Source organism: Bos mutus, chromosome 8 (genome assembly GCF_027580195.1).
Source record: "Bos mutus isolate GX-2022 chromosome 8, NWIPB_WYAK_1.1, whole genome shotgun sequence".
In the NCBI taxonomy this organism is placed as follows: Eukaryota; Metazoa; Chordata; class Mammalia; order Artiodactyla; family Bovidae; genus Bos; species Bos mutus.
The window spans coordinates 9673308-9689977 of record NC_091624.1 but is presented as its reverse complement, the minus strand read 5'-3'; the positions used below and the strand labels follow the sequence as shown (position 1 = coordinate 9689977).

The 16670-nt window shown below is 53.4% G+C and overlaps 1 protein-coding gene across 2 annotated transcripts; it reads right to left on the bottom strand.

Annotated features, from left to right (window-relative positions):
- Positions 1-3366: 3366 nt before the first annotated feature.
- On the bottom strand, positions 3367-11031 carry KIF12 (kinesin family member 12). Of its 2 annotated transcripts, XM_070376072.1 has the most exons (19): positions 11004-11031; positions 10868-10933; positions 10692-10770; positions 10403-10530; positions 10207-10282; positions 9429-9563; positions 9129-9264; positions 8074-8165; positions 7747-7903; positions 6947-7065; positions 6760-6864; positions 6074-6176; positions 5901-5991; positions 5615-5701; positions 5147-5237; positions 4977-5075; positions 4248-4348; positions 4033-4151; positions 3367-3728 (listed from the first exon to the last, which is right to left on the bottom strand). In XM_070376072.1, exons 1-19 carry the CDS (start codon positions 11027-11029, stop codon positions 3628-3630), a joined length of 1911 nt encoding a protein of 636 aa, XP_070232173.1. In that variant the 5' UTR covers positions 11030-11031; the 3' UTR covers positions 3367-3627. The 2 variants fall into 2 exon arrangements, with proteins under 2 accessions (XP_070232173.1, XP_070232174.1); XM_070376073.1 differs by lacking the exon at positions 4977-5075.
- Between the last annotated feature and the right edge of the window lie 5639 nt (positions 11032-16670).

Sequence of the window (16670 nt, the reverse complement as noted above, 5' to 3'; positions counted from 1 at the left end):
CGGTATATGACATGGGGGTAGTGAGGACTCATCGCCTTCAGTCCTGTATCTATCTCTGGGAAAGTAAGTAGGGATTTTGCTGAACTGGAACCAGGAAACTTGAAAATCGTGGCTGGCTCCAGCGGGGGAAGGAATTGTCCAAACAAGAATGAACCGGCCACAGCCAGGGTCCCCCTGGGTGGTCCTGTCCATGCTTCCCAAGGCTGCCAAGGAAAACTTTCACGCTCAGTTCCAGGGGCCTCCTCTGCCTGAGGCTAGAGACCTCCCAGCAAGCAGGGGCACATACAGTAAGTGAGATAAGGAACCTGGGGAGTGGAAGAGCCCCGGCTCAAACCTGCCGAGCCACACAAGCTGATGCAGCGTCAAAACCGTCTAGAGCAGAAACAAGTGGCTTTACGGCGATTATTAGGCTCCCCCTCCTTCCACCCTTCACATCTCTGCAAAAATGTCACCTGCGTGAGACCCTTCTTAACGCCCCTGTTTCAGAATTGCACCCGCCCTGACCCATGGACCTCCCTCCTCTCTTTTGCTCCATAGCCTTTATCACTATCTGATGTCCCATCTGTTTTGCCCATTTTCTTGTTTCTTGTCTGTGTTAACAGTAAGGCTTCTTATGCTCCTTATTGTTAACAGTAAGGCTCCTCAATGCCGGCCCAAAGTGGGTTCTCAATTTGTTAAGTAAAATTTTTTGGAACCCAGATTGTCAATTGCATCAGATTGTCACACTGACTGAAAGCAGCTTTTGGCTAAATTGTCCGCAGCAGACAAAGCCCTGTGCTGCAATCTTTCCACGTGTCAGTGGATTTAATCCCCATGACTGACCCATGAGGGGCTACTACTATTCTTGTATCTGTTCTGCAGATGGGGTGACTTGGGCTCAAAGCAGTTAAGACACCTGCCCAGGACCACTCACGGTAAGTGATGACACTGAGACTTGAACTTATGTTACTCCATCTATGGACTGAACTCCAGCCACCCTGCCTGGCCCAGGGCCTGTGGTGTACGGCCATCACCCCACCTCCCTGGGTTCTGCCTCCGTGGACTCTAACCTTCTACAAACACCTCTCTTCTCAGTCACAGGTCTTGCCTTTCAATACCTGGCTACTGTCGTCTCCAGCTTGGGCTGACCCTGCCGGCCCCAGCCTCAGGGACCAGCTCTCCAGACAGAGCCTCAGGAGTCAGAAGCCCTGCAGTGCGGAGGCTCAGCGAGGCCCACCCCAGGCCACACTGCACACACAAGCATAGCTGAGAGGCACCCTGCTTTCTTATTTTTGGGTCCGTACTTCCATGGGACAAAGAGGGCATAACTATGGAACGTTACCTGGGCTACTTTCCACACTGGTGGGCACAAGTGTACTGCGTCTTTCCTTGCTTGGTCTTGTGCTGGGGAGTGGGATGGGAGCAATCGGACTTGATTTTCTTGACTTTTCTCGGACCAGGCCTATGGGCAGGTCTGAACACTGTGGCGGATGATGGCTATGACACCTCCCCAGGGTGTCCCCAGTCCTGATTCTCTCCAGTGGCTCCCTAGCTTGTCCTCTGGCCTCAGTATCCCTCTCCCCAAGTGCTCCCCGAGCCCGTGGCTGAGGCTGGCCTGCCTGGGGTCTTGCCTGAGCCCAGTGTCCAGTGCCCAGGTCTCAGGGGCTGCCAGCCCGAGCAGGGCTCAGGTGCCACTGGTTGAGGTGTCTCACCTCTCCCTACACCGGTCATCTCATCGGTCTCCCTCCTCCAGTTCACGCTTACCAGTCAGTGCGCCTGCCACAGTGGCCAGCATGATCTAAAGGCACCTCGAAGCTGGTAGCTCCTCAAGACCCTTCCGTGGTTCCCCTTTGCCCTTGGGACAGACCCCAACTCCCAAAGTGGCTGAGGCCACGCACTTCTAGAATGGTCTTGGAAACCTTTGGAATTCTGAACCTTTGGCGCTGCAGCCCGCTCCTCACCCCCACCTGCCCTGGGCCAACTGCCATTCACCCTTAATCATGACTCTGCTTGGCAAACCTTCCCTGATGATTTCTGACTGGGTGACCCTCTGTGCCTCCAGCGCTCCGGGTTTCTCCCATCAAAGCGTGCGTGTGAGGTTGTAAATGCTTACTGTCTGCCCCCCACCAGACTGTGAGCTCCCTGGGCAGAGCCAGCTTGTCCCTGTCAGTCTTCTTTGCCACCTTGATTTACAGTTGATGCCAGTGGTGTTTACTGAATGAGTGAGTGAATGTGTGAACAAACAACGGGATGAGCCACGTGGGGTCTCAGTTTCCCTAACCATAAAATGGGAGACTTAGGGTTAGCCTCGTGGCTCTTTCTGTAGTGGGGTCCTCCCACTCACGCCCCCAATTTCACAAGTCATATCTGGACTTACCTCTAACTGTGGACCCACAGCATCCTACTGGGCATGTGCCAGAATCATGATATTCCTAATCTCCTTGCCCCTCACTAGAGATCAACAGGACAGGGAGCCATGTCAAAAGGACTGAAAACCAGGAAGTGGTCCCGGGAGGGTGCGGGCCTTGCCCAGGGGCTCAGAGCAGATCTGCAGCTTCAGAAGTCAGGCCCTGTGATGCGGTACCAGGACACACGCAGCTGGCACAGAGCGTGCGAGCCCCTCAGCCCACCACCTGCCCCAGCTCAAGGCCAGAGCAGTCTCCCCCAGGCCTCCTTCATGGAGATGCTCACCACTCCCTCTCCCCATGCCTGCCAAATGGTACACAGTAGTTGCTCAATTAAAATGTGTACAGTAACTAAAATTGTTCTCCAATTTATGGATCGCCCACCCAGGGGCTCTAAGGGTAGGGCTAATGACAACCTCCTCCAAAAGGACTTATGCTACACGCTGCACTCCCTATGATTTCAACCCTGAATATTCAAGGAAGGACTGATGCTGAAGCTGAAGCTCCAGTATTTTGGCCACCTGATGCGAAGAGCCGAGTCACTGGAAAAGACCCTGATGTTGGGAAAGATTGAGAGCATGAGGAGAAAGGAGTAATAGAGGATGAGATGGTTGGAGGGCATCATTGACTCAACGGACATGAGTTTGAGCAAACTCCGGGAGATGGTGAAGGACGGAAGCCTGGCATGCTGTAGTCCATGGGGTCCCGAAGAGCCGGACACAACTGAGTAACTGAGCAACACATTAAAGGGGGTTCTCCTCTATTTCAGGAGAACCTGAAATATTCCTGATCTGAAGGGGAAGGGGACAGTCATCCCTGCCGGGAGTCCTGGTCTCCTCTTCCTCAGGACCCCTCCCCTAAGAACCCCTCCTCTCTGGGTTTCTCCCAAGGGCCAGAGCCTGACTAGTCAGAAGATAAGACCAACCAGACCTGGAGCTGATGTCTCTCTTTATTCATATACTTCATCACTTGTGGCCTGGTTTCTCCTGAATCCAGTCTCATTTCTCCAAGTCTGGGGTGGCACCCACCCTTTGCATCCCCAGTCTGCCCCATCAGCCCCCACGCCCAGGCCTGGTCTCTGCCCAGGCCAGCTGCAGACTGGAGCAGCAGCTGCTATGCCATTGAACAGATGGAGAGACTGAAACCCAGCATGCAGAGCCCAGCCCAAGGCCACATGAAGGTCTCCTGGGTTCCCACGCTGCCCACACAGGCAGGGAGGGCCTGGCTAGGGCTCCGTGTGCCCTCAGCGAGGGGGTGGCTGGCTCCGGCCACGTCGCAGGGAGGTGCCAATTTGGTCTCTGAGGGCCTCCAGTCTCCGGGCCAGGTTTGGAACTGCAGCCCCACCTAAAGGGCACACGGTGCGGCTTGAGGCCATCACCTCCTTGGGCCTTGCCCACCCAGGCCCATCAGGGTCCCAGCAGCCTCTGGGGAAGTCTCAGATGGCCCTCCCAGCTCAATCTGCCATGCACACCACGGGCCCCAGAATATATCTGGGAGAGAATTCTAGGTTTGAGAAATAGAAAGATCGTAGACTCTCACCACTTAATCCGCCCCCTATTTCAGAAATGGGAAGACTAAGGTTTGGAGGTGAGTTCCGGCCCAAGATCACAGAGAACGCTAACAGCCCTCCTCTCGCGCCCTTCTTCACCTCTCAGCACTGGTGATGCGTTTAGCGGCCCCGCGGGCAGGGGAGGTGCAGAGGGCATCACTTTCTCCTTGGTCAGCATCTCCGCCAGAACCTGGGTCTGAGTCCACTCACTGCGACTCCTGGGCCAGGGGAGTTGGGTGGTGGGAAGTGAGCCTTCAGTTTCCCCGGCCTTTCCCCTAACCCCCTATCCCCCAGTGCCCTAGGGCTGGGCTCACCTCTCTCTCGAGCACTTGGCAGAGCTAGGGCAGCATGGGGGTGCCCAGGGCGGGGGCCGGGCGGACAGGGGCCAGTCACCTGGGGCCTTAGAGCCAAACACCTGCAGGAGAGACCAGAGTCCACAGGGCTGGGTGATCTCAGCCCTGGGTCTGTGCCCCACTTCCCTGGGGCTGATCATGATACCACGCTCCCTGCCAGGCCTGCCCTAGGGGGCACTAAGAATGTCTGATGAGCATAAAGGGCTGGGGGTCCCTTTTCCTGTGGGCAGTGGGTGGCCCTTGTGAAGTCCTCTCTGGAGACTAGGCACTCCACAAGGGCCGGAACCACGTCTGCTCTGTGAATCCTCAGTGCCCAGAACAGGGGCTGCCACAAAGCAAGGAGTTTAGGGGAGAGTTACTGAATAAGTGAATACTCACTCATTAAGTAAATACATTCATTGACTCATTCATTCAGTGCATAAATGAGTAATGTGTAAGTGAATAAATGAATAAGCCAACAGCAGAGTAAGTTCCCAAAAGAAGGTAGAATGGGGAGGACCGAGGGCGAGGAGAGGTTAACAGCTACTTCGAACCCCGGGCAGAGAGAACCCAAAGCCAGCCACTTCCCGCCATGACCCAGCCCAGGACCCTGGAGTCCCCACAGTTCTGGAGCCTTCCAGACTACAGACCCCTAGCTCCAGGTCTCCAGTTCTCCCTGGCCTTCCCTCCTTCCACCTCGGCCTTTCCTACCTGGGGCAGGTGGAGTTCCCTCCGTGGGCAGGCCCAGTGGGCCAGCGGTGCATGGCACAGGGGGCAGAGTTGGCAGCGGGGGCAGAGGGGTGGCGGGGCCTGCAAGAGGTCGTGTCAGGGGCTCCGTGATGTCCCTGCCTCTCCCTTCCCCGGGCTGGGCAGAGACTCACGTGGCACAGGAGAGGTGGCACCATCACACAGGGACATGGTGGGGCGGGGCCAGGGCCTGGCTGCTGAAGGTAGCAGGCAGAGAGGAGACGCCTGGAAAGAAGGGTGGGCTCTGTCTGCCTTGAGCCCTCAAAGCTACCACCAGCCTGGCACCCAAGTCCTGCTTTTAACAAACGCTCGTGGAGCCCGAACTACATGCTGGGCACTGTTTTCAGATCTTTACATATGAATTCACGCCATCCAGTCTTTAGGACAATCCCGGGAGGCAGGCACTGTATCGCCTCCGTTTTACAGAAGGAAAAATCCAGGCGGTGAGAGGTTAACGGACTCACCCAAGGTCACACAGCTGGTGGCAGAGCTGGGGTCTAAGCCCTGGGGGTCTGGATCCAGAGGGCAGATCTGGCTGAGCCACCCCCTTTCCCACCTGCCCTCCATCCTGAAGGCTGGTCTCAGCCGGCAGCCGCGCTCACCGCTCCAGCTCGCGGACCTGTTGGGCCAGGATGCGCTGCTCGCCGTGGGCCAGGTCCCGGCTGCTCTGCAGCTGCTTCTTCTCTTTCCTGGGAGGCAGGGCCGGTGGGGGCATCAGTCAACTCCTCCTCACTGCAGCACAGTATGAGCCCCAGGAGGCAGGCGGGGACAGAAGAGGAACCGGCGGGGGGCGGGGGGCGGCGGGGGGGACCAGAGAGGGGAGACATCTTGGCAGAGGGGGCCCCGCAGTGAGGGGTGGGCCACAGAGTCCAGGCTAGGGGAGTCTACCTGAGCCTCTCATTCTCCAGCATGAACTCCTGCAGCATCCCGTAGAGGTTCCGCTGAGCCCAGGCCGCCCGGGCCCCACTGAGTCCAGAGGCTGCAAGGAAGAGGGAGGCAGCTGGAGCCCCAGGAGCCCCAGAGCCGATCCTCATTTCACCCCCACCCCAGGGAGCTCATACCCTTGGGGTCCATTTGGCCCAGTTGGGACCGCAGGTGAAGGTTCTCCTCCTGCAGCTGCAATAACTCAGTCTCCAGGTGCTGGGGCGGCTTTACCTTGGGGGGCTGCAGAGAAAGAGGCCAGGGCTGCCGTTTACGGTTGCACAGGTTTCGCACTGCACAAGGCGGTCTGGGGTAGGGGAGTAAGTGGAGCCTAAAATCCAGCCCAGGCTCCACTTGCCCACTTGGAATCCTGGCCCAGGGTTACATATACTTGGCGGGGACACCTTGTCCTAATGGCAGCAAAGTGCCATGTGGCCTCGGCTGTCTCCCTGGAAAGCCTGCTCTAAACTGCTCCCTGTCCAACCCCAAACTCACTTCTGTCCAAACCTTGGTCCAGATTCTGACCCCAAATAAGACCCCACATCAGACTCCAACTTAACTCAGACTTAGTCACGATACCAGCTAGGATGTTGGCTAGACTCTGAAGCATGTCCTGAATCAGACTCCAAGCCTAAACCTACCCTAACCCTGACTGCAACCCCACCCTGCCCAAGCATAACCCCATCATCAAGATTTCAACCCTGATCCCTGCTCTGACTCAGTCTCAGACTTCAACCGTGGCACTGACTCAGTCTCCAGCTGTTGGATGGTGCCCACCACCTCCCCTGCCTGTCCCTCTGCTCTGCCTGTGGCTCTCTCCACTCACCCTGGGGGCCTGTGGCCGAGTGGTGACCCGCTGAGCTCGGCTTGCATATCGCAGGGTGCTGAGGGTCTCGGGAAGGCACTGGGCTGAGGGGGACACGCAGGCCACCTGGGGAGGACTGCCCCTGAGTGCCCCTCTCTGGGAGCCCTCCCTCAGGACCCAGCCCTCCCTCCCAGCCTCCCGTGGATACCATGAGGGTGACCCCATGCCCCCCTAGCGAATCTGCCAGCAGCTTGGTGAGCTTGCTGTCCCGGAAGGGGATGTGGCTCTGCTTCCGCTGAGGGTCCAGCAGCAGCGAGATGCAGTGACCTGGGTGGGGAAAGCATGGTCACCCTCCATGTCCAAGGCCACCCAGCTGGTACACTGCAGAGCTAGGTCTTCACCAGGTTTGTATGTCTCTAGGGTGTCTCTTTCCATATGATCTCATTACCCATTCAGACTGCTTGGCCACCAGACTAGGGCTCCCACCTTGATCCCTAATGCCCACCAAAGGGCCTGGCAAAGGGACTTAGGTAATGTCTGACAAATGGACTGAATGAAGAGATGTTTCCTACACATCTCCCCACACACGCCGAGAGGAAGGCCAAGGTAGGTCCCAGCTATTAGAGACCTCAAGGCCAATGACCTGGGGGATGGGGAGATGGGAAGACAGGTTAGTGCCCTTCTCCTCCCTGGGCCTCAGTCTTCCCAAATACAACAAGGGTCAAGTTGAATGTCTGAGGGCTCACACTCTGCACTGAGTGTGTTTCTACCCGCCCCCCCCCCCCCATTAGAATTCAACTGTATCCTCAGCGTTTATAGATTCACAAAGTTCTATGAGAGAAAGCATGAGACACCAGCAAGCTGAGGCCCCAGGGAGGCCTGTGGCTGCTGGATCATAGCTCTTTAACTCTCCTCCATTCCCAATTACTCCCCTGGCTTCCCCACTGTGGATGGCTGTGGGCGAGGCACAGAGGAAGGACTCGGGCAGTCAGTCCACTCAGATCTCACCCAGGGCCAGCAGGCTGCGGTTGATGCTGTTGGCCTCAAGCATCAGCTCCCCACGGGATCCTGTGGCCACCACCTTCTCACTGCCAGCCAGGTCTACAAAGCACAGCTTCCCGCCGGCAGGGAGTTCCCCGGCGTCCACAGGAGGCATCTGCTGGGGCTGGAGGATCAGGGCTCCATGGGGACTTGGGAGGGGCTGTCATCATTAAAATCACAGGGCCAAGGGTTTCCACTCTTACCTCCCATGCACGCCCAAGTTGGTTTATACATCTAGAGGCAGACCCTTGCTGGGTGGCCCTGGGCCGCTCCTTTCCAAGCTGAGGCACTCACAGTTTGGTGGCTGATGTAGAGTGTGAGCAGAGCATGGCTTCGGCTGGAGGCCTGGTTCAGGGTGTGAGCGGAGCTCCTTCGACGGCTAAGACCTAGAGAGGAAAAACATCCTAGAGTTGGATGTGGTAGGAAGAGCAAGTTGTCACCAATGAATAAAAAAGGAGCGAAGACATCCTGATACCTGAGGGGTCAGCTGGTGCAAAGGCACAGAGACAGGAGTGGAATGATGGGTGTTGAATTGGGTTCTAGCTTGAACAGGTGAAAGGGGACTGGAGAGAACTGAGGGGAAGAATGTCAGTCTGATTCACATTTTATTAATATCAACATCTCTCCATTGCTGTGTGAATAGAGAGAAACTCAGGCAGAGAGATCAACTGCGAGGTATGCCACAACGCTCGGCCGGAACCCCGAGACTGGCCACAGCGGGTGCTCAATAAATAGCTGATGAATGGATGCATGAGACCAAAACAGAAGAGCCTTTAGGCTAGGGCTTCCCAGGTGGCTCGGTGGTAAAGAATCCACCTGCCAATGCAGGATTCACGTGTTCAATCCCTAGGTCGGGAAGATCCCCTGAAGGAGGAAATATTCTTGCTGGGATAATCCCATGGACAGAGGAGCCTGGAGGGATACAGTCCATGGGGTCACAAAGAGTTGGACACAACTTAGCTATTGAGTATGCAAGAAGTATGACCTTTACTCTCAGGGTTCTGGAAAGGTCTGGAAAGGGATAGGGATGTGGTTTGCTTTGTTTGATGGAGAAGCATGCACTTGAAGGGGGGGATCCCTCCAGGAGGTACAATTGAGGCTTGACCGAGGCAGAAGCCCAGTGCTGCAGAGAAGGGTGGGAAGAGTCTGGAAGGCAGTATCAGCAGGCCTGAGGGGTAGGAGTGGGGGGCACCCTTGGTTTGTATCTGAACTGTTGGTTTGCTGGCCCTTTTCTCCCACAGGGGTCATCTCTGAACCCACAGCTCCAGCGTGGGGCCCTGAAGGCACTGGGTGAACAGGTAAAAAACTTGCGTCCCACATATCCCAAAGCAGCTTGAAGTAGCACGCACCCATTTGCAGAAGTTCCATGAGGGCCCCCAGGCTCCCAAACTCCACCACCCGCAGCTGCTCCACATAGAAGCCCCGGGTCTTGTTCCAGCGAACAGGGAGGGGCCGGGGAGCCCCCAGACTCAGCAAGTCCCGAATCTGAAAGAGGAAGGTGGAGGGTGAGGGAGGGGCCGGAGTCCTTGTTTCATCCACCCTCAGACCTTATTGTCGACAAACCCCCACCTATTCTATTTCCAGTTTCCTTGGAAAGAAATGCCTCCCTTTCCTTATGGGCTGTCTTCCTAGCCATCCCAGTCCCCCACCTGCTCATTGTAGATCTCCAGGTAAGAAGCATGGAGAGTGACAGGAACATCCAGGTGCTGCACTCGGTCTAACAGCCAGGTGAAGGTCCTCTGCATGATGCCAGCCAGGCTGGGGGGTACAGGCACCCCCTCTCCCTGGGAGCAGAAACAGCTGAGCCTGGGGCTGGGCTACCACCATCACCACCACCGTTATAATTACTCTTTGTAGAGCACTGTGCTGGGAGAAGGCAATGGCACCGCACTCCAGTACTCTTGCCTGGAAAATCCCATGGACAGAGGAGCCTGGTAGGCTGCAGTCCATGAGGTAGCTAAGAGTCCGACACGACAGAGCGACTTCTCTTTCACTTTTCACTTTCATGCACTGGAGAAGGAAATGGCAACCCACTCCAGTGTTCTTGCCTGGAGAATCCCAGGGAAGGGGGAGCCTGGTGGGCTGCCGTCTATGAGGTCGCACAGAGTCGGACACGACTGACGAGACTTAGCAGCACCAGCAGCAGAACACTGTGCCAAGTTCCCATACCCACATCTCATTTAATTCTCAGTCAGTGCTATCTCTTTCATTTTACAGATGAAAAACCTGAGAGCTAGGAAGGGGACACCTGAACCCAGGTGCTCTGGATTGGCCGAGACCCTCTACCTTCCCTGATCTTTCCTCGCCTGAAAATAAATGGAGCTGGGCTGCGTCTTCCAATTCCTTTCCCTCTGGGAGTCTGCGCTCCGCAAGGCTTCTCGCCCACCCATCCCTGACCCCCGGGGGCTCTGCTAGAGCTCGGCTCACCTGGGGAGGAGGTCCGGTCAGGGTGTAGGTCTTCCCGGAGCCGGTCTGGCCGAAGGTGAAGACCGTGCAGGAGAAGCTGCGGGCCGCGGGAGTGTGGCTGTACAGAGGCTGGTGCGTGGCTGGGTGGGGGGAGAAGGGAGGGAGGGGGGCCGGGGGCGGGGCCGTGCGCGGGAGGAGCGCCCGCGGCCTCACTCACCCGCGCAGCGCCAGCTCGCCCAGACGCCGCACGCCGCACGCACGGAACACGTCATCTTGGGTGCTCGCTCCGTCCAGCACCGCGCCGAAGCGGAAAGCCACGTCCGGGCCCCCGCCCGGGGGGCTCACCTGGGGAAGGGGGCCGTAGAGAAGAGGGCGGGGCACCCTGGGGAGGGCGGAGCTCGCCTCGGGGAGGGCGGGGCCTGGGGGAAATTGACCTGGAGGGACCTGGCGTGTTCCCCGAAGGTGGGTTTTTTTTTGGGGGGGGGGGGTGGTGTGGAAGTCCTCACCTGCAGAGTCCGGGTCCCTGAGCAGTGCAGCACGCTCTGCTCCCCTCGACGCAGCTCGGCAGCGCTCATGGGACGCACCCTGTGGTCGGACGAGGAGGGGAGGGGGCTGATGGTCCATCCTGAAATCTCCATCAGTCCCTTCCTAGCCGCACCCCTCCGAGCCAACCTACACCTACCTGAGCACCACCTGGATGGGCGTTTCTGGCCCCTCCGGCCCCTGCTCCAGGTTCCGCGCGGGGTCCCTGTGGCAGCAACTCGAGTTAACCATCCGTGTCCCAGCGGTTTCTTGAACCTCCCTAAATCTGTACTTACCCGTCGGGCGACCCGCGTTCCTCCATGTTCTGCTTGGCACACGGAGTTAGCTCCGCCCGAGTCTCGTTCTTTTCCCTCCCCAGTACCCTCCCCCTTCACATTGGGACTGGCTATACACACTTACATCCACCACTCTCATCGCCCCCCTTTCCCAGGCAATCATCCATCCGGAAAGGCTCGACCTGCCCAGGGCTAACTAGTTAAAGATTTACCCAACCTCCCACCTGTGTGGTGGAAAAGTCTGGAGTTAGAGGGTTCGGGAGTCTGAGGATCTCTTGCCCTTGGCCAGTCCCATCAGGAGGGACCACCAGACCAATCTCCTCTGTGCACAGATGGGGATACCGAGGCCGGGACTGGGACAAGCTCAGCCCAGGCCACACAGTCTGAGCAGAGCATGGGACCAGGCTCTTCCTACTCTCTCCACATACTTCTTCCCTTTTGTGATCTTCCTTCCCACCTCACCCCTCCGCAGCAGTTCCAGCTGCTTCCAGCTGAGCCCAGGGAGGGGAGAGGGGTCTAGAAGGATGGGAGGGGCCCAGGTCCCAGTTCCAGGAAGATGTGGCTGGATTGAATTCCTGAGTTTAGCGGTCTATAAGGCTCTGAAGCATCTGGTTTAAACTTTGGGTCACCTGCCTCTCCAAGGCCAGGGCAGTTGTTTAACCCTCTCCTGGCCTGGCTGATGAGAGCAGCAGAGATGTCTGTGAATGTGCTGAGGTGGGGCAGTCACCCATTCAGTGCCAGTCTCCATGCAGGGCACCAGGACGAGAGAATCCCATATAGATCCTGCCCCTTCTGAGCTCACATCTTGCTAGGAAAACAGGTAAGTACAATCTAGTGTAGCGGTTTAAGGGGAGGGTGGATTTGGAGGCTTGTAGGAGCAGGAACCCTGATGGCAGAAAGTGAAGGAGAACTAAATAGCCTCTTGATGAAAGTGAAAGAGGAGAGTGAAAAAGTTGGCTTAAAGCTCAACATTCAGAAAACTAAGATTATGGCATCCGGTCCCATCACTTCATGGCAGATAGATGGGGAAACAGTGGAAATAGTGGCTGACTTTATTTTTCTGGGCTTCAGAATCACTGCAGATGGTGATTGCAGCCATGAAATGAAAAGACGCTTACTCTCTGAAGGAAAGTTATGACCAACCTAGACAGCATATTAAAAAGCAGAGACATTACTTTGCCAACAAAGGTCCATCTAGTCAAGGCTATGGTTTTTCCAGTAGTCATGTATGGATGTGAGAGTTGGACTATAAAGAAAGCTGAATGCTGAAGAATTGATGCTTTTGAACTGTAGTGTTGGAGAAGACTCTTGAGAGTCCCTTGGCCTGCAAGGAGATCCAACCAGTCCATCCTAAAGGAGATTAGTCCTAGGTGTTCATTGAAAGGACTGATGTTGAAGCTGAAACTCCAATACTTTGGCCACCTGATGCGAAGAGCTGACTCATTGGAAAAGACCCTGATGCTGAGAAAGATTGAGGGCAGGAAGAGAAGGGAACGACAGAAGATGAGATGGTTGGATAGCATCATCGACTCGATGGACATGGGTTTGGGTGGACTCTGGGAGTTGGTGATGGACAGGGAGGCCTGGTGTGCTGTGGTTCATGGGGTCGCAAAGAGTCGGACACGACTGAGCCACTGAACTGAACTGAACTGAGGAGCAGGAAGGTGAGAGTGGTGGGTGAGGGTGTTCTAGGCAGAAGGAACACCCTGCCGGAAGGCCAGGGTGGGAGGGGAGATATGTGTGGCACTGAGAGGATTGAAGCTGGGCCCCACTTGTGAAAGGCACATCAAAGAATCTGGACTCATTCCCTGGAGGATCAGGAAGCCAGTGAAGGGTTACCAACAGGAAAGTGACACTGTCAACTGGTATTGACTGTTTATAATTATTGCCATTGTGGCTCTCTCTGCCTGTTTTCTGAATATTTCTGTTAATTCCTTTTCCCTCAAACAAACATTAGGATGAAAGTTCTGATCATCACCCCCTCTCAATGTAACATGATCTGTATACCATAAATGACAGCCAACTATCAGAGCAACCCAAATAGCGAATGACGTACCTTGGGTGGCAGTGAGTTCCCCACTACTGAAGGCATGCATGCAAGAGCCAGTTGACTTTCTGGGTTTATAGGGCTACTAGCTAGATCTGGAGGGGGAATTAGAGAGAGCAAAGAGCCACTGCCTCCAGCTCTGCAACTAACAAACCACAGAGCCCTGGGCAGGTTATTTCCTCCTTCAACCTGTTTCCTACCCATGAAAAGAGATTATAGTTTCGTGATTTCTATGAACCAGCATAACTGAAAGTGATTCTTATATTGTAAAGAATTATTTAAAAGCAAATCCCTGGTGAGCTCTAAGATTCTTTTCTACTCTGAAATTCCTTAATTTATTATAATGTTTTGAATAATTGAGGTAGACAGGATAAGAATTACCATCCTTGTTTTTCAAAGTAAAAACAAAAACAGGAAGCTAGAGGTAGGCAGGGGAAGTTGTCTAATGAGAAAGCAGCTGTAAATGGATGATCTGAGAGAGTTTAATGGAGAACTCAGAACTTTGAAGTCCTGAGCTTTCTGCTCCAGCAGGTTGCCCTGTTCAATCGTAAATCCAACAAGTGAACAAGTTGCTCCTTCAAATGCTTTTAAAAGGGTTAAGGACTGAGCCACTCACATCTTAGTGTGTGTTGATTTGATCAGACTGCTGTTCCTCCTCAAACTAGAATGAGGGGAGCCACACTGAAGGGATTTTGAGCAAAGTGCCAAGACTAAGGGCGTGTGCACACTAGGGTGTGATGAGCTAGGGCTCGGTCTTTTGCACCAAGCTCCCAACCTGGATGTGAGTGTGGTCATCACTCGGTGTCCACAGGCAGGAGCGCAGGTCTGGTTCTGGGCTCTAACGGTGAAAGTGGACATCTGCCACCCTTATGCTGAACATTCATTCAGCAAATTTGTATTAAGCCTCGTCTATGCACCAGGCTTCCAGGCATTTGAGATACGTTAGTGAACAAAACAGATAATACTAAGTGTCGGGATGTGGAGCACCAAGAATTTATACGTTACAGGTAAAAGTGTGAAAACAACTGCTTTTTGGAAAACTGTTTGGCTGCTACTACTGCTGCTAAGTCGTGTCTGACTCTGAGCGACCCCATAGATGGCAGCCCAACAGGCTCCCCCGTCCCTGGGATTCTCCAGGCAAGAACACTGGAGTGGGTTGCCATTTCCTTCTCCAATGCATGAAAGTGAAAAGTGAAAGTGAAGTCGCTCAGTCATGTCTGACTCTTAGCGACCCCATGGACTGCAGCCCACCAGGCTCCTCTGTCCATGGGATTTTCCAGGCAAGAGTACTGGAGTGGGTTGCCATTGCCTTAGCTTTAGTATATGTTTGGCAACATATACTAAAGCTAAACACGTGCCTGTCCTCTGACCCAGCAATTCCACTCCTAGATCTGTGCCCAATAGAAATGAGTGCACGCTCCCCCTAAAGATGTATACAAGAATGTTCTTAGTAGCTTTATAGCCCTATTAGCCACCACTCCATCACCACTACCAGTTTTTCTACCTCCATCTTTGTCATCATTACCACCACCACCACCACCATCACCCCATCACCATAATCACCAGAACTACCATCACCAACAGCCGCATAACCAGTAGGGCCCATAATTATTGGTCACTGCAACCACCAGCTCCACCACCATCAACACTGTTACCGACGTGTATAGTCTGTGTTTATTCTCTGAGAAAATTCAAGACGCACTACCTGGGCCCCAAGCCCCACATTGACCCTGGTGCTGCCTGTTACCACAGCTGGAATTGAGTCCCTCTCTGTCTTCCTTCTCCTCTTCACCCTGTTTTGAGCCTGTCCTCTACTTCCAGACTGCACCTTTTCCTTGGGAGCAGTGGGACTCTTGTGGTTGAGGGAGGGATAGACAGAAGGCATGCAGAGAAGCTTGGAGCATTTTAAAAGCTGGCTGGACCCTGCAGTCCAAGACCATCCCCAAGAAAAAGAATGCAAAAAGGCAAAATGGTTGTCTCATGAAGCTTTACAAATATCTGAGAAAAGAAAAGCTAAAGGCAAAGGAGAAAAGAAAGATATACCCATTTGAATGCAGAGTTCCAAAGAATAGCAAGAAGATATAAGAAAGCCTTCCTCAGCAATCAATTCAAAGAAATAGAGGAAAATAATAGAATGGGAAAGACTAGAGATCTCTTCAAGAAAATCAGAGATACCAAGGGAACATTTCATGCAAAGATGAGCACAATAAAGGACAGAAATGGTATGGACCTAACAGAAGCAGAATATATTAAGAAGAGATGGCAAGAATACACAGAAGAACTGTACAAAAAAGATGTTCACAACCCATATAACCACGATGGTGTGATCATTCATCTAGAGCCAGACATCCTGGAATGTGAAGTCAAGTGGGCCTTAGGAAGCATCACTATGAACAAAGCTAGTGGAGGTGATGGAATTCCAGTTGAGCTATTTCAAATCCTGAAAGATGATGCTGTGAAAGTGCTGCACTCAATATGCCAGCAAATCTGGAAAACTCATCAGTGGCCACAGGACTGGAAAAGGTCAGTTTTCATTCCAATCCCAAAGAAAGGCAAAGCCAAGGAATGCTCAAACTACTGCACAATTGCACTCATCTCACATGCTAGTAAAGTAATGCTCAAAATTCTCCAAGCCAGGCTTCAGCAATGAGTGAATCGTGAACTTCCAGATGTTCAAGTTGGATTTAGAAAAGTCAGAGGAACCAGAGATCAAATTGCCAACATCCGCTGGATTATCAAAAAAAGCAAGAGTGTTCCAGAAAAACGTCTACTTCTGCTTTATTGACTATGCCAACACCTTTGACTGTGTGGATCACAACAAACTGTGGAAAATTCTTAAAGAGAAAGGAATATCAGATCACCTGACCTGCCTCCTGAGAAATTTGTATGCAGGTCAAGAAACAACTGACCTAGAACTGGACGTGGAACAACAGACTGGTTCTAAATCAGGAAAAAAAGTACATCAAGGCTGTATATTGTCACCCTGCTTATTTAACTTATATGCAGAGTACATCATGTGAAATGCCAGGCTAGATGAAGCACAAGACGGAATCAAGATTGTCAGGAAAGATGTCAATAATCTCAGATATGCAGATGATACCACTCTTATTGCAGAAAGCAAAGAAGAACTAAAGAGCCTCTTGATGAAGGTGAAAGAGGAGAGTGAAAAAGTTGACTTAAAACTCAACATTCAGAAAACTAAGATCATGGCATCTGGTCCCATAACTTTATGGCAAATAGATGGAGAAACAATGGAACCAGTGACAGACTTTATTTTGAGGGGATCCAAAATCACTGCAGATGGTGACTGCAGCCATGAAATTAAAAGACGCTTGCTCCTTGGAAGAAAAGCTATGACAAACCTAGACAGCATATTAAAAAGCAGAGACATTACTTTACCAACAAAGGTCCGTGTAGTCAAAGCTATAGTTTTTCCAGTAGTCATGTATGGATGTGACAGTTGGACTATAAAGAAAGCTAAGCACCGAAGAATGATGCTTTTGAACTGTGGTGTTGGAGAAGACTCTTGAGAGTCCCTTGAACTGCAAGGAGATCCAACCAGTCCATCCTAAAGGAAATCAGTCCTAAATATTCATTGGAAGGACTGATGCTGAAACTGA